At 43.5% G+C, this 23,246-nt stretch overlaps 1 protein-coding gene across 2 annotated transcripts in view; it reads right to left on the reverse strand.

The window, feature by feature from the left end:
* The window catches only part of LOC124033552 (protein unc-13 homolog C), a 265,043-nt gene that overhangs the window by 46,454 nt on the left and 195,343 nt on the right, over nucleotides 1-23,246 (reverse strand). For both annotated transcript variants that reach the window (XM_046345590.1, XM_046345588.1), the window contains 4 exons: nucleotides 13,072-13,160; nucleotides 6,763-6,903; nucleotides 3,442-3,565; nucleotides 344-403 (listed from right to left, as the gene is read on the reverse strand). In XM_046345590.1, coding sequence (XP_046201546.1) covers nucleotides 344-403; nucleotides 3,442-3,565; nucleotides 6,763-6,903; nucleotides 13,072-13,160 — 414 coding nt within the window. The remainder of the gene's footprint in view (nucleotides 1-343; nucleotides 404-3,441; nucleotides 3,566-6,762; nucleotides 6,904-13,071; nucleotides 13,161-23,246) is intronic.

The raw sequence follows: 23,246 nt of genomic DNA on the forward strand, positions 1-23,246 counted from the left end.
CCCTGAACTACCCATTAAACTCTGTTTTTAACTTAACAGTCTCTCACTCGTTCTCTCTCTCTCTCTCTCTCTCTCTCTCTCTCTCTCTCTCTCTCTCTCTCTCTCTCTCTCTCTCTCTCTCTCTCTCTCTCTCTCTCTCTCTCTCTCTCACACACACACACACACACACACACACACACACACACACACACACACACACACACACACACACACACACACACACACACACACACACACACACACACACACACACACACACACACACACACACACACACACACACACACACACACACACACACACACACACACACACACACACACACAGTGTGCCCCAGACCTACCTTGAGTTTGGATAGCTGTCCCAGGTCCTTGGCAGCACTGAAAATCATCTGTGCTCCTTGCTGTGAGGAGAAAAGACAGTTAGGGTTATACCCTATATACACACCTTTTAAGCACTTTCATGCTGAATATAACGTGAAAGGAAGCACGAAGGTGGTACAGTAGAGGATGTTTTGTTTGTTTGTGTGTGTGTCTGTGTGTGTGTGCATGTGCGTGTGTGTGTGTGTTTAGACCAGAAGTGTCTGTGGGCTTGTTTAGACCAGAAGTGTCTGTGGGCATGTTTAGACCTGAAGTGTCTCTGGGCGTGTTTAGACCAGAAGTGTCTGTGGGTGTGTTTAGACCAGAAGTGTCTGTGGGCGTGTTTAGACCAGAAGTGTTTGTGGGCGTGTTTAGACCAGAAGTGTTTGTGGGCGTGTTTAGACCAGAAGTGTCTGTGTGTGTGTTTAGACCAGAAGTGTCTGTGTGTGTGTTTAGACCAGAAGTGTCTGTGTGTGTGTTTAGACCAGAAGTGTTTGTGGGCGTGTTTAGACCGGAAGTGTTTGTGGGCGTGTTTAGACCAGAAGTGTTTGTGGGCGTGTTTAGACCAGAAGTGTCTGTGTGTGTGTTTAGACCAGAAGTGTTTGTGGGCGTGTTTAGACCAGAAGTGTTTGTAGGCGTGTTTAGACCAGAAGTGTTTGTGGGCGTGTTTAGACCAGAAGTGTCTGTGTGTGTGTTTAGACCAGAAGTGTCTGTGTGTGTGTTTAGACCAGAAGTGTCTGTGTGTGTGTTTAGACCAGAAGTGTTTGTGGGCGTGTTTAGACCAGAAGTGTTTGTGTGTGTGTTTAGACCAGAAGTGTTTGTGGGCGTGTTTAGACCAGAAGTGTCTGTGTGTGTGTTTAGACCAGAAGTGTTTGTGGGCGTGTTTAGACCAGAAGTGTTTGTGTGTGTGTTTAGACCAGAAGTGTTTGTGGGCGTGTTTAGACCAGAAGTGTTTGTGTGTGTGTTTAGACCAGAAGTGTTTGTGTGTGTGTTTAGACCAGAAGTGTTTGTGTGTGTGTTTAGACCAGAAGTGTTTGTGGGCGTGTTTAGACCAGAAGTGTTTGTGGGCGTGTTTAGACCAGAAGTGTCTGTGGGCGTGTTTAGACCAGAAGTGTCTGTGGGTGTGTTTAGACCAGAAGTGTTTGTGGGTGTGTTTAGACCAGAAGTGTTTGTGGGCGTGTTTAGACCAGAAGTGTCTGTGTGTGTGTTTAGACCAGAAGTGTCTGTGTGTGTGTTTAGACCAGAAGTGTCTGTGTGTGTGTTTAGACCAGAAGTGTTTGTGGGCGTGTTTAGACCAGAAGTGTCTGTGTGTGTGTTTAGACCAGAAGTGTTTGTGGGCGTGTTTAGACCAGAAGTGTTTGTGTGTGTGTTTAGACCAGAAGTGTCTGTGTGTGTGTTTAGACCAGAAGTGTTTGTGGGCGTGTTTAGACCAGAAGTGTTTGTGTGTGTGTTTAGACCAGAAGTGTCTGTGTGTGTTTAGACCAGAAGTGTTTGTGTGTGTGTTTAGACCAGAAGTGTCTGTGTGTGTGTTTAGACCAGAAGTGTCTGTGTGTGTGTGTTTAGACCAGAAGTGTTTGTGGGCGTGTTTAGACCAGAAGTGTTTGTGGGCGTGTTTAGACCAGAAGTGTTTGTGTGTGTGTTTAGACCAGAAGTGTCTGTGTGTGTGTTTAGACCAGAAGTGTTTGTGGGCGTGTTTAGACCAGAAGTGTCTGTGGGTGTGTTTAGACCAGAAGTGTTTGTGGGCGTGTTTAGACCAGAAGTGTCTGTGGGTGTGTTTAGACCAGAAGTGTTTGTGGGCGTGTTTAGACCAGAAGTGTCTGTGTGTGTGTTTAGTCCAGAAGTGTCTGTGTGTGTGTTTAGACCAGAAGTGTCCACAAGAATAGTAAAACATTTTCTTTTGACCAACTGGGGACATTTTGTTGGTCCCCACAAGGTCAAATTATATTTCTAGGAGGTTTATAGTTCAGGTTAGAATTAGTGTTAGGGTTAAGTTTAGGGTTAGGGTTAAGGTTAGATTTTGAGGTAAAGGTTAGGGTTGTGGTTAGGGGTTAGGGAAAATATAATTTGGATCAGGACAGAATTGTGTCCCCCCACAAGGTTAGATATACAAGAGTGTGTTGCCAGTGTTGCCTGTTGGAAAAGAAGGCTTGCCTTTTCATTCCTCTATCCAGGCTTCACTAACATTTCCTGCATGATTGACACATAAAGAGAGAAGGAGACACCATCTTGTCCGGACTTTGTAAATATCCTCTTTTGTACATATTTGTGTGTGGGAGTGTGTCGGTGTGTGCACATTTACAGACTAGAGGATATTCCAGCCTGAGATAGGCAACCCTGGTCATGGAGTGTTGCAGATACTGTACTGTAGTGATTTTTCAGTTAGAAAGGTTTTTTGTTTCAGTCCTGGGAGACCAGATAGTAGGTAGAATTGAGCCCAGCTCTGATATTGGCCAATTATCTCATTTGGGTCCTGCTGGGGGGAAGTAAACACTTCAGTACCTGTAGCTCTCCAGAACCACAGCTACCTACTTCTGCTCCAGTGTAAGAGGTTCTCCCATCATGGTTAGAATAGTTTCATGGCTTACAGTGGTCATTGAGAGGTGTGAGGACTATCTGCCTCTCCGTGGTGATGTGCGTGTGTGTGTGTGTGTGTGTGTGTGTGTGTGTGTGTGTGTGTGTGTGTGTGTGTGTGTGTGTGTGTGTGTGTGTGTGTGTGTGTGTGTGTGTGTGTGTGTGTGTGTGTGTGTGTGTGTGTGTGTGTGTGTGTGTGTGTGTTTATATATATCATCTTACAGTCTGGCAATTGAGAGGCGGTAAGACTATCATTCTCTCAATGGTGTTGAATATGTGTTTGGTGTGTGTGTGTGTTTATATATATCATCTTACAGTCTGGCAATTGAGAGGCGGTAAGACTATCATTCTCTCAATGGTGTTGAATATGTGTTTGGTGTGTGTGTGTGTGTGTTTATATATATCATCTTACAGTCTGGCAATTGAGAGGCGGTAAGACTATCATTCTCTCAATGGTGTTGAATATGTGTTTGGTGTGTGTGTGTTTGGTGTGTATAACATAGCATCTTACATTCTGGTCATTGAGAGGTGGTAAGACTATCATTCTCTCAATAGTGATGATGACGATCTTCCACAGTTCCTTCAGGACTCGTTTCAACACCGTCTTCTCACAGATCTTTGCAAATAAAATCAAACTGCAAAGCAGAGCAGAGCAGAGACAGAGTGGAACAGAGCAGAGAGAGACAGAGCAGAGAGAGAGAGAGGAACAGAGCAGAGAGACAGAGCAGAGAGACAGAGCAGAGAGAGACAGAGCAGAGCGAGACAGAGCAGAGCGAGACAGAGCAGAGAGACAGAGCAGAGAGACAGAGCAGAGAGACAGAGCAGAGAGAGACAGAGCAGAGCGAGACAGAGCAGAGAGACAGAGCAGAGAGACAGAGCAGAGAGACAGAGCAGAGAGAGACAGAGCAGAGAGACAGAGCAGAGAGACAGAGCAGAGAGAGACAGAGCAGAGCAGAGCAGAGCAGAGCAGAGACAGAGCAGAGCAGAGCAGAGAGACAGAGCAGAGCAGAGACAGAGGGGAACAGAGCAGAGAGACAGAGCAGAGAGAGACAGAGCAGAGAGAGACAGAGCAGAGACAGAGCAGAGAGACAGAGCAGAGAGAGACAGAGCAGAGCAGAGAGACAGAGCAGAGAGAGACAGAGCGGAGAGAGACAGAGATAGAGATAGAGATAGAGACCGAGACAGAGCAGAGACAGAGCAGAGCCAACAGTCTAAGTCAGATGTAAAACCACAGCAGAAACACAATCATTAGACTTTCAAATCAACATTTTTGAGATGTTTTGAGACCTCTATAGTAGTCTCATGTCAAGATGAAACCCCATCTCACGACATCTGTTGTGTAGATTCAGCTATATGCCTCCAGCCCAAAAATAAAAATAGAGTAAACCAGGAAAAACAGGGAATTAGACAGTGCTTATCTTTTCAATTTATTTGTGATGAAGGCATATAGCTGGATTTACACAACGGACGTTGTGTGATACGTTTTCATCTAGAACTTTCATTTATGAATGAAATGTCCCTTTAACAACGTTACAGATACGTCACATACGTCACAGGGCCTATAGGAAGACACCAGGATCAAACACAATCAAGGGTGAAGTTCAAAAGCCATGATATGTGGAATAAATGCATCAGCTTCACGTGATAATCCCAGTGAACGGAAAACCTTGGTTGAGGATTTCGTTTAGCATATTATTAAGAGGATTCTACCGTAATAACCCATTGGCCTCGATGTTGCCATGAGGGTCTGAGAGAGAATCACACAGCTTATGCACGCACACACGCACGCACGCACGCACGCACGCACGCACGCACGCACGCACGCACGCACGCACGCACGCACGCACGCACACACACACACACACACACACACACACACACACACACACACACACACACACACACACACACACACACACACACACACACACACACACACACACACACACTACATTTCAGATGTTTGCATATGATAAGATTGCAATTCTGGAGCGGCATCCACCATCATCAACAAAACACCACATTATGGAATTTCTTGTGGAAGAATGGTATCGTATTCCTCCAATAGAGTTCTGGACACTTTATGAATCTATGCAAGGTGCATTGAAGTTGTTCTGGCTCGTGGTGGCCCAACACCCAAAGCTCCTCTAGGATAATGGCCACATGCATTCTGACACCTACTGAGTCTCACAATATGAATCCTCAGTAACTCCATGGTGAAAACAAACACCTACTTTTTATCCAGGAGTTGCATGAGGATTTACTAACCTCTCAACTAACGGTTACTAACCCAACCCTCTCACTTCTTGGATAACTGGTTAACTGACCCAAAGCTCCAACCTCTAGGCTAACTGGTTAACTAACCCAAAGCTCCAACCTGTAGGCTAACTGGTTAACTGACCCAAAGCTCCAACCTCTAGGCTAACTGGTTAACTGACCTAAAGCTCCAACCTCTAGGCTAACTGGTTAACTGACCCAAAGCTCTAAACTCTAGGATACCTGATTAACTGACCCAAAGCTCTAAAATCTAGGATGACTGATTAACTAAACCAAAACTCCAAACTCTAGGATAACTGTTTAACTAACCCAAAGCTCCAAACTCTAGACTAACTGGTTAACCAAAGTGCCAACCTCTAGGTTAACCAGTTAACTAACCCAAAGCTCCAACTTCTAGGATAACTGGTTAACTAACCCAAAGCTTCAACCTCTAGGATAACTGGTTAACTTACTCAAAGCTCGTTTAGGATAACTAGTTAACTAACTCAAAGCTCAAACCTCTGGATAACTGGTTAACTAACTCAAAGCTCCTCTAGGATAACTGGTTAACTAACTCAACGCTCCTCTAGGATAACTGGTTAACTAACCCAAAAACTCCTCTAGGATTACTGGTTAACTAACTCAAAGCTCCAACCTCTAGAATAACTGGTTAACTAACTCTAAGCTCCTCTAGGATTAACTGGTTAACTAACTCAACGCTCCTCTAGGATAACTGGTTAACTAACTCAAAACTCCTCTAGGATTAACTGGTTAACTAACTCAAAGCTCCTCTAGGATAACTGGTTAACTAACTCAAAGCTCCTCTAGGATAACTGGTTAACTAACTCAAAACTCCTCTAGGATTAACTGGTTAACTAACTCAAAGCTCCTCTAGGATAACGGCCACATGCATTCTGACACCTACTGAGTCTCACAATATGAATCCTCAGTAACTCCATGGTGAAAACAAACACCTACTTTTTATCCAGGAGTTGCATGAGGGTTTACTAACCCCTCAACTAACGGTTACTAACCCAACCCTCTCACTTCTTGGCTAACTGGTTACCTCAATGTTAACTCAAGGGTGTAAACAGAAAGCTACTATTTATCCAGGAGATACATGGATACGCTACTGGATGCTAACCTGTAAGCCAGCTGATAATATGCCTATATGGACCTACTATTTATCCAGGAGATACATGGATACGCTACTGGATGCTAACCTGTAAGCCAGCTGATAATATGCCTATATGGACCTACTATTTATCCAGGAGATACATGGATACGCTACTGGATGCTAACCTGTAAGCCAGCTGATAATATGCCGATAGGGACCTACTTTTTATCCAGGAGATACATGGATACGCTACTGGATGCTAACCTGTAAGCCATCTGATAATATGCCTATATGGACCTACTATTTATCCAGGAGATACATGGATACGCTACTGGATGCTAACCTGTAAGCCATCTGATAATATGCCGATAGGGACCTACTATTTATCCAGGAGATACATGGATACGCTACTGGATACTAACCTGTAAGCCATCTGATAATATGCCGATAGGGACCTACTTTTTATCCAGGAGGTCCATGAGTGGTCTGAGGACAGTCTCAGCATCCATGGCAGCGTTGCTCTTCCCTGCAGCACTCCCCTTCATCTGGACTAATTCCTGGTTCATCTGCTTTACACAGTCCTCAATCACCGGTTTGAAACTGGATAGGGAAATAACACAGGGTTAGCACAGATACACACATACCACAGATACACACAGACCACAGATACACACAGACCACAGATACACACATACCACAGATACACACAGACCACAGATACACACAGACCACAGATATACACATACCACAGATACACACATACCACAGATACACACAGACCACAGATACACACAGACCACAGATACACACATACCACAGATACACACAGACCACAGATACACACAGACCACAGATACACACATACCACAGATACACACAGACCACAGATACACACAGACCACAGATATACACATACCACAGATACACACATACCACAGATACACACAGACCACAGATACACACAGACCACAGATACACACATACCACAGATACACACAGACCACAGATACACACAGACCACAGATACACACAGACCACAGACCACAGATAAACACAGACCACAGATACACACAGTCCACAGATACATACATACCACAGATACACACATGCCACAGATACACACAGACCACAGATACACACAGACCACAGATACACACAGACCACAGATACACACAGACCACAGACCACAGATAAACACAGACCACAGATACACACAGACCACAGATACATACATACCACAGATACACACATACCACAGATACACACAGACCACAGATACACACAGACCACAGATACACACATACCACAGATACACACAAACCACAGATACACACAGACCACAGATACACACATACCACAGATACACACAGACCACAGATACACACAGACCACAGATACACACATACCACAGATACACACAGACCACAGATACACACAGACCACAGATATACACATACCACAGATACACACATACCACAGATACACACAGACCACAGATACACACAGACCACAGATACACACATACCACAGATACACACAGACCACAGATACACACAGACCACAGATACACACAGACCACAGATACACACACACCACAGACCACAGATAAACACAGACCACAGATACACACAGTCCACAGATACATACATACCACAGATACACACATGCCACAGATACACACAGACCACAGATACACACAGACCACAGATACACACAGACCACAGATACACACATACCACAGATACACACAGACCACAGATACACACAGACCACAGATACACACATGCCACAGATACACACAGACCACAGATACACACAGACCACAGATACACACAGACCACAGATACACACAGACCACAGACCACAGATAAACACAGACCACAGATACACACAGACCACAGATACATACATACCACAGATACACACATACCACAGATACACACAGACCACAGATACACACAGACCACAGATACACACATACCACAGATACACACAGACCACAGATACACACAGACCACAGATACACACATACCACAGATACACACAGACCACAGATACACACATACCACAGATACACACAGACCACAGATACACACAGACCACAGATACACACAGACCACAGATACACACAGACCGAATATATACACAGACCACAGATACACACATACCACAGATACACACAGACCACAGATACACACAGACCACAGATACACACAGACCACAGATACACACAGACCACAGATATACACAGACCACAGATACACACATACCACAGATACACACATACCACAGATACACACATACCACAGATACACACAGACCACAGATACACACAGACCACAGATACACACATGCCACAGATACACACAGACCACAGATACACACATACCACAGATACACACAGACCACAGATACACACAGACCACAGATACACACATGCCACAGATACACACAGACCACAGATACACACAGACCACAGATACACACAGACCACAGATACACACAGACCACAGACCACAGATAAACACAGACCACAGATACACACATACCACAGATACATACATACCACAGATACACACAGACCATAGATACACACAGACCACAGACAGGGAAATAACACAGGGTTAGGACAGATACACACATACCACAGATACACACATACCACAGATACACACAGACCACAGATACACATAGACCACAGATACACACAGAGGACAGATGCACACAGAGCACAGATATACACAGACACACACATACCACAGATACACACAGACCACAGATATACACAAACACACACAGACCACAGATACACACAGACCACAGATACATACATACACACATACCACAGATACACACAGACCACAGATACACGCAGACCACAGATACACACAGACCACAGATATACACATACCACAGATACACACAAAGACCACAGATACACACAGACCACAGATACACACAGACCACAGATACACACAGACCACAGATACACACATACCACAGACAGGGAAATAACACAGGGTTAGGACAGATACACACATACCACAGATACACACAGACCACAGATACACATAGACCACAGATACACACAGAGGACAGATGCACACAGAGCACAGATATACACAGACACACACATACCACAGATACACTCAGACCACAGATATACACAGACACACACAGACCACAGATACACACAGACCACAGATACATACATACACACATACCACAGATACACACAGACCACAGATATACAGATTACACGAAGACCACAGATACACACAGACCAGAGATACACACAAACCACAGATACACACAGACTACAGATACACACAAACCACAAATACACACCGACCACAGATACACACAGACACACACAGACCACAGATATACAGACACACACAGACCACATATACACACAGACCACAGAGACACACAGACCACAGATATACAGACACACACAGACCGCAGATACACACAGACGCACACAGATCACAGATACACACAGACGCACACAGACCACAGATACACACAGACCACCGATATACACAGACCACAGATACACACAGACCACAGATACACGCAGACCACAGATACACACAGAGCACAGATGCACACAGAGCACAGATATACACAGACACACACAGACCATAGAGACACACAGACCACAGATATACAGACACACACAGACCGCAGATACACACAGACGCACACAGACCACAGATACACACAGACGCACACAGACCACAGATACACACATACCACAGATACACACAGACCACAGATACACACAGACCACAGATATACACAGACCACAGATACACACATACCACAGATACACACATACCACAGATACACACCGACCACAGATACACACAGACCACAGATACACACATACCACAGATATACAGACACACACAGACCACAGATACACACAGACCACAGATACACACAGACCACAGATACACACAGACCATAGATACACACAGACCACAGACAGGGAAATAACACAGGGTTAGGACAGATACACACATACCACAGATACACACATACCACAGATACACACAGACCACAGATACACATAGACCACAGATACACACAGAGGACAGATGCACACAGAGCACAGATATACACAGACACACACATACCACAGATACACACAGACCACAGATATACACAAACACACACAGACCACAGATACACACAGACCACAGATACACGCAGACCACAGATACACACAGACCACCGATATACACAGACCACAGATACACACAGACCACAGATACACGCAGACCACAGATACACACAGAGCACAGATGCACACAGAGCACAGATATACACAGACACACACAGACCATAGAGACACACAGACCACAGATATACAGACACACACAGACCGCAGATACACACAGACGCACACAGACCACAGATACACACAGACGCACACAGACCACAGATACACACATACCACAGATACACACAGACCACAGATACACACAGACCACAGATATACACAGACCACAGATACACACATACCACAGATACACACATACCACAGATACACACCGACCACAGATACACACAGACCACAGATACACACATACCACAGATATACAGACACACACAGACCACAGATACACACAGACCACAGATACACACAGACCACAGATACACACAGACCATAGATACACACAGACCACAGACAGGGAAATAACACAGGGTTAGGACAGATACACACATACCACAGATACACACATACCACAGATACACACAGACCACAGATACACATAGACCACAGATACACACAGAGGACAGATGCACACAGAGCACAGATATACACAGACACACACATACCACAGATACACACAGACCACAGATATACACAAACACACACAGACCACAGATACACACAGACCACAGATACACGCAGACCACAGATACACACAGACCACAGATATACACATACCACAGATACACACAAAGACCACAGATACACACAGACCACAGATACACACAGACCACAGATACACACAGACCACAGATACACACATACCACAGACAGGGAAATAACACAGGGTTAGGACAGATACACACATACCACAGATACACACATACCACAGATACACACAGACCACAGATACACACATACCACAGATATACAGACACACACAGACCACAGATACACACAGACCACAGATACACACAGACCACAGATACACACAGACCATAGATACACACAGACCACAGACAGGGAAATAACACAGGGTTAGGACAGATACACACATACCACAGATACACACATACCACAGATACACACAGACCACAGATACACATAGACCACAGATACACACAGAGGACAGATGCACACAGAGCACAGATATACACAGACACACACATACCACAGATACACACAGACCACAGATATACACAAACACACACAGACCACAGATACACACAGACCACAGATACATACATACACACATACCACAGATACACACAGACCACAGATACACGCAGACCACAGATACACACAGACCACAGATATACACATACCACAGATACACACAAAGACCACAGATACACACAGACCACAGATACACACAGACCACAGATACACACAGACCACAGATACACACATACCACAGACAGGGAAATAACACAGGGTTAGGACAGATACACACATACCACAGATACACACAGACCACAGATACACATAGACCACAGATACACAGAGAGGACGAGATGCACACAGAGCACAGATATACACAGACACACACATACCACAGATACACTCAGACCACAGATATACACAGACACACACAGACCACAGATACACACAGACCACAGATACATACATACACACATACCACAGATACACAAAGACCACAGATATACAGATTACACGAAGACCACAGATACACACAGACCAGAGATACACACAAACCACAGATATACAGATTACACGAAGACCACAGATACACACAGACCAGAGATACACACATACCACAGATACACACAGACTACAGATACACACAAACCACAAATACACACCGACCACAGATACACACAGACACACACAGACCACAGATATACAGACACACACAGACCACATATACACACAGACCACAGAGACACACAGACCACAGATATACAGACACACACAGACCGCAGATACACACAGACGCACACAGATCACAGATACACACAGACGCACACAGACCACAGATACACACAGACCACCGATATACACAGACCACAGATACACACAGACCACAGATACACGCAGACCACAGATACACACAGAGCACAGATGCACACAGAGCACAGATATACACAGACACACACAGACCACAGAGACACACAGAGCACAGATATACAGACACACACAGACCGCAGATACACACAGACGCACACAGACCACAGATACACACAGACGCACACAGACCACAGATACACACAGACCACCGATATACACAGACCACAGATACACACAGACCACAGATACACGCAGACCACAGATACACACAGAGCACAGATGCACACAAACCACAGATACACACAGACTACAGATACACACAAACCACAAATACACACCGACCACAGACCACAGATATACAGACACACACAGACCACATATACACACATACCACAGAGACACACAGACCACAGATATACAGACACACACAGACCGCAGATACACACAGACACACACAGACCATAGATACACACAAATAAAGACACACACAGAACCCCCCCCACACACACACACACCTGGAGCCGAAGACTGCACTGAGCTCATCCAGCACGGTGTTGAGTTTGTTCTGCAGTTCTTTCAGTAGTTCACTGGCCTCAGCATCCAGCTGCAACAGTAACAGGCAGGGAGATGCCCATAATTAGCTGCTACATCAATACAGCATTATATCAATATCACTATTCATCTCCATTATATCACTAACACTATACATCTCCACTATATCACTAACACTATACATCTCTACTATATCACTAACACTATACATCTCTACTATATCACTAACAGTATACATCTCCATTATATCACTAACACTATACATCTCCATTATATCACTAACACAATACATCTCTACTATATCACTAACAGTATACATCTCTACTATATCACTAACACTATACATCTCTACTATATCACTAACAGTATAAATCTCTACTATATCACTATCACTATACATCTCCACTATATCACTAACACTATACATCTCTACTATATCACTAACACTATACAACTCCATTATATCACTAACACTATACATCTCCACTATATCGCTAACACTATACATCTCTACTATATCGCTAACACTATACATCTCCACTATATCACTAACACTATAAATCTCCACTATATCACTAACAGTATACATCTCCACTATATCACTAACACTATACATCTCTACTATATCACTAACACTATACATCTCCAACACTATACATCTCCACTATATCGCTAACACTATACATCTCCACTCTATCACTAACACTATAAATCTCCACTATATCACTAACACTATACATCTCCACTATATCACTAACACTATACATCTCTACTATATCACTAACACTATACATCTCCAACACTATACATCTCCACTATATCGCTAACACTATACATCTCTGCTATACCACTAACACTATACATCTCCACTATATAACGAACACTATACATCTCCAATATATCACTAACACTATACATCTCCAATATATCACTAACACTATACATCTCCACTATATCACTAACACTATACATCTCCACTATATCACTAACACTATACATCTCCATTATATCACTAACACTATACATCTCCATTATATCACTAACACTATACATCTCTACTATATCACTAACAGTATAAATCTCTACTATATCACTAACACTATATATCTCCACAATATCACTAACACTATACATCTCTACTATATCACTAACAGTATACATCTCTACTATATCACTAACACTATACATCTCTACTATATCACTAACAGTATAAATCTCTACTATATCACTATCACTATACATCTCCACTATATCACTAACACTATACATCTCTACTATATCACTAACACTATACATCTCCATTATATCACTAACACTATACATCTCTACTATATCACTAACACTATACATCTTCAACATATCACTAACACTATACATCTCTACTATATCACAAACACTATACATCTCCACTATATCACTAACACTATACATCTCTACTATATCACTAACACTATACATCTTCAACATATCACTAACACTATACATCTCTACTATATCACAAACACTATACATCTCCACTATATCACTAACACTATACATCTCCACTATATCACTAACAGTATACATCTCTACTATATCACTAACACTATACATCTCCACTATATCACTAACAGTATACATCTCTACTATATCACTAACACTATACATCTCTACTATATCACTAACACTATACATCTCTACTATATCACTAACACTATACATCTCCACTATATCACTAACACTATACATCTCCATTATATCACTAACAGTATACATCTCTACTATATCACTAACACTATACATCTCCACTATATCACTAACACTATACATCTCCATTATATCACTAACAGTATACATCTCCAATATATCACTAACACTATACATCTCCACTATATCACTAACACTATAAATCTCTACTATATCGCTAACACCATACATCTCTACTATACCACTAACACTATACATCTCCAATATATCACTAACACTATACATCTCCATTATATTACTAACACTATACATCTCCATTATATCACTAACACTATACATCTCTACTATATTGCCAACACTATACATCTCCACTATATCGCTAACACTATACATCTCCACTATATTGCTAACACTATACATCTCTACTATATCACTAACACTATACATCTCTACTATATCACTAACACTATACATCTCCACTATATCACTAACACTATATATCTCCACTATATCACCAACACTATACATCTCCACTATATCACTAACACTATACATCTCCACTATATCACTAACACTATACATCTCCATTATATCACTAACATTATACATCTCTACTATATCACTAACCCTATACATCTCCATTATATCACCAACACTATACATCTCCACTATATCACTAATAGGGTGTAGAGAATAGGGTGCCATTTGAAGGCAGCATAAAGGTGTTTTAGGGCAGGTTTGGTGGAGATATATAGATCCCCTACCCTCTGAATGTGTTTTAGAGCAGGTTTGGTGGAGATATATAGATCCCCTACCCCCTGAATGTGTTTTAGAGCAGGTTTGGTGGAGACAATAGATCCCCTACCCCCTGAATGTGTTTTAGAGCAGGTTTGGTGGAGATATATAGATCCCCTACCCTCTGAATGTGTTTTAGAGCAGGTTTGGTGGAGACAGATAGATCCCCAACCCCCTGAATGTGTTTTAGGGCAGGTTTGGTGGAGACAATAGATCCCCAACCCTCTGAATGTGTTTTAGTGCAGGTTTGGTGGAGACAGATAGATCCCCAACCCGCTAAAGGTGTTTTAGAGGGGAGATCTAATCTATCTGGGTGTGATGGTCTCATCGTCACTCAGTCAGCTCACAGGACCCAGCTTCCCAACTCTACTCTCTGATAGTCAGTCAAGTACATGGTTAGTACGAGAAGCACATGTTGTGTCACCATGTCAGGAGGAGAGGACACTTGGTGCATCCTAAATGTTCCCTATGTAGTACAATATGGGTCCTGGTCAAAAGTAGTGCACTACTGTCTGTAGGGAATAGGGTGTAATTTGGGATATAACATCTATAGGGCCTGTCTGTGTATTCCAGGGTGTACTGAAAAGAGAACAGAGGGGCAGACAGCGTCATTTAGAATGACTAAAGACTTTCTGACTGGTCTGCTCTGACTGGCCTGCTCCTTGAGGCGTTTAAGTCTACTCTATAGATCCTACAATTCACCAGTTACATTGCCACTTATTCTGCAAACATAAGTGTGTGTGTGTGTGTGTGTTGTTTGTGTTTTGTGTATTGATGCTGTGTGTATAGTGGAGAGTGGTAGCTGTTTCAGGCCTGGTCCCTGAGACAGATATGGGATGAAAGCTAGCTGCTCCATGTGCATGACAGGTCATCACATTAAATCAAATCAAATGTTATTAGTCACATGCGCCGAATACAACAGGTCACCTTACAGTGAAATGCTTCACGACGAGCCCCTAAACCAACAAAGCAGTAAAAAAATATGTATATGAAAAAATAAATAAAAGTAACATGTAATTAAAGAGAAGCAGTAAAGTAACAATAGCGAGACTATATACAGGGGGGTACCGTTACAGAGTCAATGTGTGGGGGCACAGGTTTGTCAAGGTAATTGAGGTAATATGTACATGTAGTTAGAGTTATCAAAGTGACTATGCATAGATGATAACAACAGAGAGCAGCAGTGGTGTAAGAGGGGGGGCAATACAAATAGTCCGGGTAGCCTTTTGATTAGATGTTCAGGAGTCTTATGGCTTGGGAGTAGAAGCTGTTTAGAAGCCTCTTGGACCTAGACTTGGCACTCCGGTACCGTTTGCTGTGCGGTAGCAGAGAAAACAGTCTATGACTAGGGTGGCTGGAGTCTTTGACAATTTTTTGGCCCTTCCTCTGACACCTCCTGGTATAGAGGTCCTGGAAGGCAGGAAGCTTGTCGCCAGTGAAGTCCTGGGCCGTACGGACTACCCACTGTAGTTTCTTGCGCTCAGAGTCCGAGCAGTTGCCATACCAGACAGTGATGCAACCAGTCAGGATGCTCTTGACGGTGCAGCTGTAGAACCTTTTGAGGATCTGAGGACCCATGCCAAATCTTTTCAGTCTCCTGAGGGGATTAGGTTTTGTCATGCCCTCTTCACAACTGTCTTGGTGTGCTTGGACCATGGTAGTTTGTTGGTGATGTGGACACCAAGGAACTTGAAGCTTTCAACCTGCTCCACTACAGCCCTGTCGATGAGAATGGGGGCATGCTCGGTCCTCTTTTTCTTGTAGTCCACAATCATCTCCTTTGTCTTGATCACGTTGAGGGAGAGGTTGTTGTCCTGGCACAACATGGCCAGGTCTCTGACCTCCTCCCTATAAGCTGTCTCATCCTTGTCGGTGATCATGCTTACCACTGTTGTGTCATCAGCAAACTTAATAATGGTGTTGGAGTCGTGCCTGGCCATGCAGTCATGAGTGAACAGGGAGTACACGAGGGGACTGAACACGCACCCGTGAGAAGCCCCTGTGTTCAGGATCAGCATGGTGGATGTGTTGTTACCTACCCTTACAACCTGGGGGCGGCCCGTCAGGAAGTCCAGGATCCAGTTGCAGAGGGAGGTGTTTAATCCCAGGGTCCTTAGCTATTGATGAGCTTTGAGGACACTATGGTGTTGAACGCTGAGCTGTAGTCAATGAATAGCATTCTCACATACAGTGATGCAAAAATATATTTGATCCTCTGCTGATTTTGTGCGTTTGCCCACTGACAAATAAATGATCAGTCTATCATTTTAATGGTAGGTTTATTTGAACAGTGAGAGACAGAATAACAAAAAAATCCAGAAAATCGCATGTCAAAAATGTTATAAATTGATTTGCATTTTAATGAGGGAAATAAGTATTTGACCCCTCTGCAAAACATGACTTAGTACTTGGTGGCAAAACCCTTGTTGGCAATCACAGAGGTCAGACGTTTCTTGTCATTGGCCACCAGGTTTTCACACATCTCAGGAGGGATTTTGTCCCACTCCTCTTTGCAGATCTTCTCCAAGTCATTAAGGTTTTGAGGCTGACGTTTGGCAACTCGTACCTTCAGCTCCCTCCACAGATTTTCAATGGGATTAAGGTCTGGAGACTGGCTAGGCCACTCCAGGACCTTAATGTGCTTCTTCTTGAGCCACTCCTTTGTTGCCTTGGCTGTGTGTTTTGGGACATTGTCATGCTGGAAAATGCATCCACCCATGTGCAATGCCCTGGCTAAGGGAAGGAGGTTCTCACCCAAGATTTGATGGAACATGGCCCTGTCCATCGTCCCTTTGATGCGGTGAAGTTGTCCTGTCTTAGCACCCCCAAAGCATAATGTTTCCAGCTCCATGTTTGATGGTGGGGATGGTGTCTTGGGGTCATGGGCAGCATTCCTCCTCCTCCAAACACAGAGAGTTGAGTTGATGCCAAAGAGCTCCATTTTGGTCTCATCTGACCACAACACTTTCATCCAGTTGTCCTCTGAATCATTCAGATGTTCATTGTCAAACTTCAGATGGGCATGTATATGTGCTTTCTTGAGCAGGGGGACCTTTCGGGCGCTGCAGGATTTCAGTCCTTCACAGCGTAGTGTTTTACCAATTGTTTTCTTGGTGACTATGGTCCCAGCTAGGTGACTATCCTCCCATGTAGTTCTGGGCTGATTCCTCACCGTTGTCATTATCATTGCAACTCCACGAGGTGAGATCTTGCATAGAGCCCCAGGCCGAGGGAGATTGAAAGTTATTTTGTGTTTCTTCCATTTGCGAATAATCATACCAACTGTTGTCACCTTCTCACTAAACTGCTTGGCGATGGTCTTGTAGCCCATTCCAGCCCTGTGTAGGTCTACAATCTTGTCCCTGACATCCTTGGAGAGCACTTTGGTCTTGGCCATGGTGGAGAGTTTGGAATCTGATTGATTGATTGATTGCTTCTGTGAACAGGTGTCAGTTATACAGGTAACAAACTGAGATTAGGAGCACTCCCTTTAAGAGTGTGCTCCTAATCTCAGTTTGTTACCTGTATAAAAGACACCTGTGAGCCAGACATCTGGCTGATTGAGGGGGGGTCAACTACTTATTTCCCTCATTAAAATGCAAATCAATTTATAACATTTTTAACATGCGTTTTCTGGATTGTTTTGTCGTTATTCTGTCTCTCACTGTTCAAATAAACCTACCATTATAATTATAGACAGATCATTTCTTTGTCAGTGGGCAAACGTACAAAATCAGCAGGGGATCAAATACTTTTTTCCCTCACTGTAGGTGTTCCTTGTCCAGGCAGTGTGGAGTGCAATAGAGAATGCATCATCTGTGGATCTGTTAGGGCGGTATGCAATTTGGAGTGGGTCTTGGATTTCTGGGATAATGGTGTTGATGTGAGCCATGACCAGCCTTTCAAAGCACTTCATGGCTACAGACGTGAGTGCTATGGGTCAGTAGTTGTTGAGGCAGGTTACCTTAGTATTCTTGGGCACAGGGACTATGGTGATCTGCTTATAATGTTGGTATTACAGACTAGGACAGGGAGAGTTTGAAAACATCAGTGATGACACTTGCCAGTTGGTCAGCGCATGCTCGCAGTACTCGTCCTGGTAAGCCGTCTGGCCCTGCGACCATGTGAATGTTGACCTGTTTAAAGGTCTTACTCGGCTGTCGAGAGCGTGATCACACAGTCTTCCGGAACAGCTGATGCGCTCATGCATGTTTCAGTGTTATTTGCCTTGACGCGAGCATAGAAGTTGTTTAGCTCATCTGGTAGGTTGGTGTCACTGGGCAGCTCTCGGCTGTGCTTCCCTTTGTGGTCTGTAATGGTTTGCAAGTCCTGCCATATCTGATGAGCATTAGAGCCAGTGTAGTACGATTCAATCCTAGTACTTTATTAACACCTGTTTGATGGTTAGTCGGAGGGCAAAGTGGGATTTCTTATAAGCTTCGGGTTAGAGTCCCGCTCCTTGAAAGTGGCAGCTCTAGCCTTTAGATCAGTGCGGATGTTGCCTGTTATCCATGGCTTCTGGTTGGGGTATGTACGTACGGTCACTGTGAGGACAACGTCATTGATGCACTTATTGATGAAGCCAATGACTGATGTGGTGTACTCCTCATTGCCACCGGAGACATCCCGGAACATATTCCAGTCTGTGATAGCAAAACCGTCCTGTAGCTTAGCATCTGCTTCATCTGACCACTTTTTTTATTGATTGAGTCACTGATGCTTCCAGCTTTAATTTTGCTTATAAGCAGGAATCAGGAGGATAGAATTATGGTCAGATTTGCCAAATAGAGGGCGAGGGAGAGCTTTGTATGAGTCTCTGTGTGTGGAGTAAAGGTGGTCTAGAGTTTTTTTCCCTCTGGTTGCACATGTGACATGCTGATATAAAGACCGATATAAGTTTCCCTGCATTAAAGTCCCCGGCCACTAGGAGCACTGCCTCTGGGTGTGCGTTTTACTGTTTGCTTATGGCGGAATACAGCTCATTGAGTGCGGTCTTAGTGCCAGCTTCGGTCTGTGGTGGTATGTAGACAGCTACGAAAAATACAGATGAAAACTATCTAGGTACATAGTGTGGTCTACAGCTTATCATGAGATGCTCTACCCCATGCGAACAAAACCTTGAGACTTCCTTAGATATCGTGCACCAGCTGTTATTTACAAAAATACATAGTCCACCGCCCCTTGTTTTACCAGACGCCGCTGTTCTATCCTGCCGATACAGCCTATAACCAGCCAGCTGTATGTTGATAATGTCATCGTTCAGCCACGACTCCATGGAGCATGAGATATTATAGTTTTCAATGTTCTGTTGGTAGTTAATCTTCCGCGTAGGTCATCGATTTTATTTTCCAAAGGTTGCACGCTTGCTAGCAGAATGGAAGGCAGTGGGAGTTTATTCGATTGCTTACAAATTCTCAGAAGACAGCCCGCCCTCCGGTCCCTTTTTCTCTGCCTTCTCTCACGCAAATGACGGGGATCTGGGCCTGTTCCCGGGAAAGCAATATGTCATTCACGTCGGGCTCATTAAAGGAAAAAAAGGACTCTGCCAGTTCGTGGTGAGTAATCGCAGTTTGGCAGTTATTTTCATAAGAGATGGTAGCAGCAACATTATGTATGAAAAAGGTTTTAAAATAAGTTGCAAAGAAACAAACCAAAAAATCACAATTGGATAGGAACACGTAAAATGTCAGCGTTCTCCAGTGCCACTTTACAGTGTGTGTGCGTGTGTGCATATATATATACATATATACATATACACACATATATATATATATATATATATATATATATATATATATATATATATATATATATATATATATATATATATATATATATATATATATATATATATATATTTGTGTGTGTGTGTGTAAATGCGACAGATCCTCACATTAGGTTAGATAAGAGTCATGCAGTCGCAGACCAGCTCTCTAATCCTATCTCATTCTGATGGTGGATGGCTTGTAGAGACAGCTGTTGTGTATAGTAAGCCATTATAGAAGCCATTCCACAGCGATCAAGATGTTATCCTCTCTCACGTCTCTGTCTCAGCCTTGCAGAAGTTGATGTTAATCTATTATTTAACATTCCATGAAATGAAGGATGTGTTATTTCTCATTCTATCATATGTAGAGCCTGACAAATGTGTTATTTCAAATGATATGATAGCACATTGATCTGGGTAATTGCCCTGGCTTTCAGTTCGCTAATTGCTTTGGGAACACTTTCACTGCCAGTCAGACAGTAATGTGTTTTTGTGCTGAGGTCTGCCTAAAATGGAAAAAAACATTTAGTTTATCAACCTGCATGATCCATTATGTTCCGACCTCATTAGAAATAGCTGTCTAATGCCTGAATGACAAGGTAGTTTATAGTGGTAGCAGGTTGGGATTACTATTGTATGTTTTTCCTGAATAATGCAACATCCCTGTCACTCAATTCGCCTAATAAATCATCTGTCAAATGTCTAAAGCAGGAGCTACAGCCAAACCAACTAAAGCCGTTAATTCAGATATGTCTATGTCTTTGTCCTGAATGGCACCCCTTTCCCTTTACAGTGCACTACTTTTATAGCGCACTACATTACTTGCTCAAATGTAGTACACTGAATAGGGAATATAATGCATTTGGATGCATACTCTGTCTGTTCAGATGCCTTATTACTGTAACAGAGCCTTTAATTCAGAGAGAGAGAGAGAGAGAGAGAGAGAACACAGCTGGGGAGTTTTGTAAGCATTTGAGAAGCTCATCAGAGTTTGTACGAAATCCTGTCTAGAGCATTTTGTAGCTTCAGCTTGGGGACCAAAATAAGTGAGCGCGGGGGCAAGATGCTAGACAAATACTGCGCACTGACAGAACGTGGGGGCAAGATGAAAGATGAATACTGCTCCCTGACAGAGAGTGGGGCTAGATGACAGATGAATACTGCTCCCTGACAGAGAGTGGGGCTGGATGACAGATGAATACTGCTCCCTGACAGAGTGGGGCTAGATGACAGATGAATACTGCTCCCTGACAGAGAGTGGGGCTAGATGACAGATGAATACTGCTCCCTGACAGAGAGTGGAGCTAAATGACAGATGAATACTGCTCCCTGACAGAGAGTGGGGGCGAGATGACAGATGAATACTGCTCCCTGATAGAGAGTGGGGGCTAGATGACAGATGAATAATGCTCCCTGACAGAGAGTGGGGCGAGATGACAGATGAATACTGCTCCTTGACAGAGAGTGGGGCTAGATGACAGATGAATACTGCTCCCTGACAGAGAGTGGGGGCTAGATGACAGAGAGTGGGGCTAGATGACAGATGAATACTGCTCCTTGACAGAACGCGGGGGCTAGATGACAGATGAATACTGCTCCCTGACAGAACGCGGGGCCTAGATGACAGATGAATACTGCTCCCTGACAGAGAGTGGAGCTAAATGACAGATGAATACTGCTCCCTGACAGAGAGTGGGGCTAGATGACAGATGAATTACTGCTCCCTGACAGAGAGTGGAGCTAGATAACAGATGAATTACTGCTCCCTGACAGAGAGTGGGGCTAGATGACAGATGAATTACTGCTCCCTGACAGAGAGTGGAGCTAGATAACAGATGAATAATGCTCCCTGACAGAGAGTGGGGATACATAACAGATGAATACTGCTCC

The sequence above is a fragment of the Oncorhynchus gorbuscha genome, linkage group LG04, assembly GCF_021184085.1.
Source record: "Oncorhynchus gorbuscha isolate QuinsamMale2020 ecotype Even-year linkage group LG04, OgorEven_v1.0, whole genome shotgun sequence".
NCBI lineage: Eukaryota > Metazoa > Chordata > Actinopteri > Salmoniformes > Salmonidae > Oncorhynchus > Oncorhynchus gorbuscha.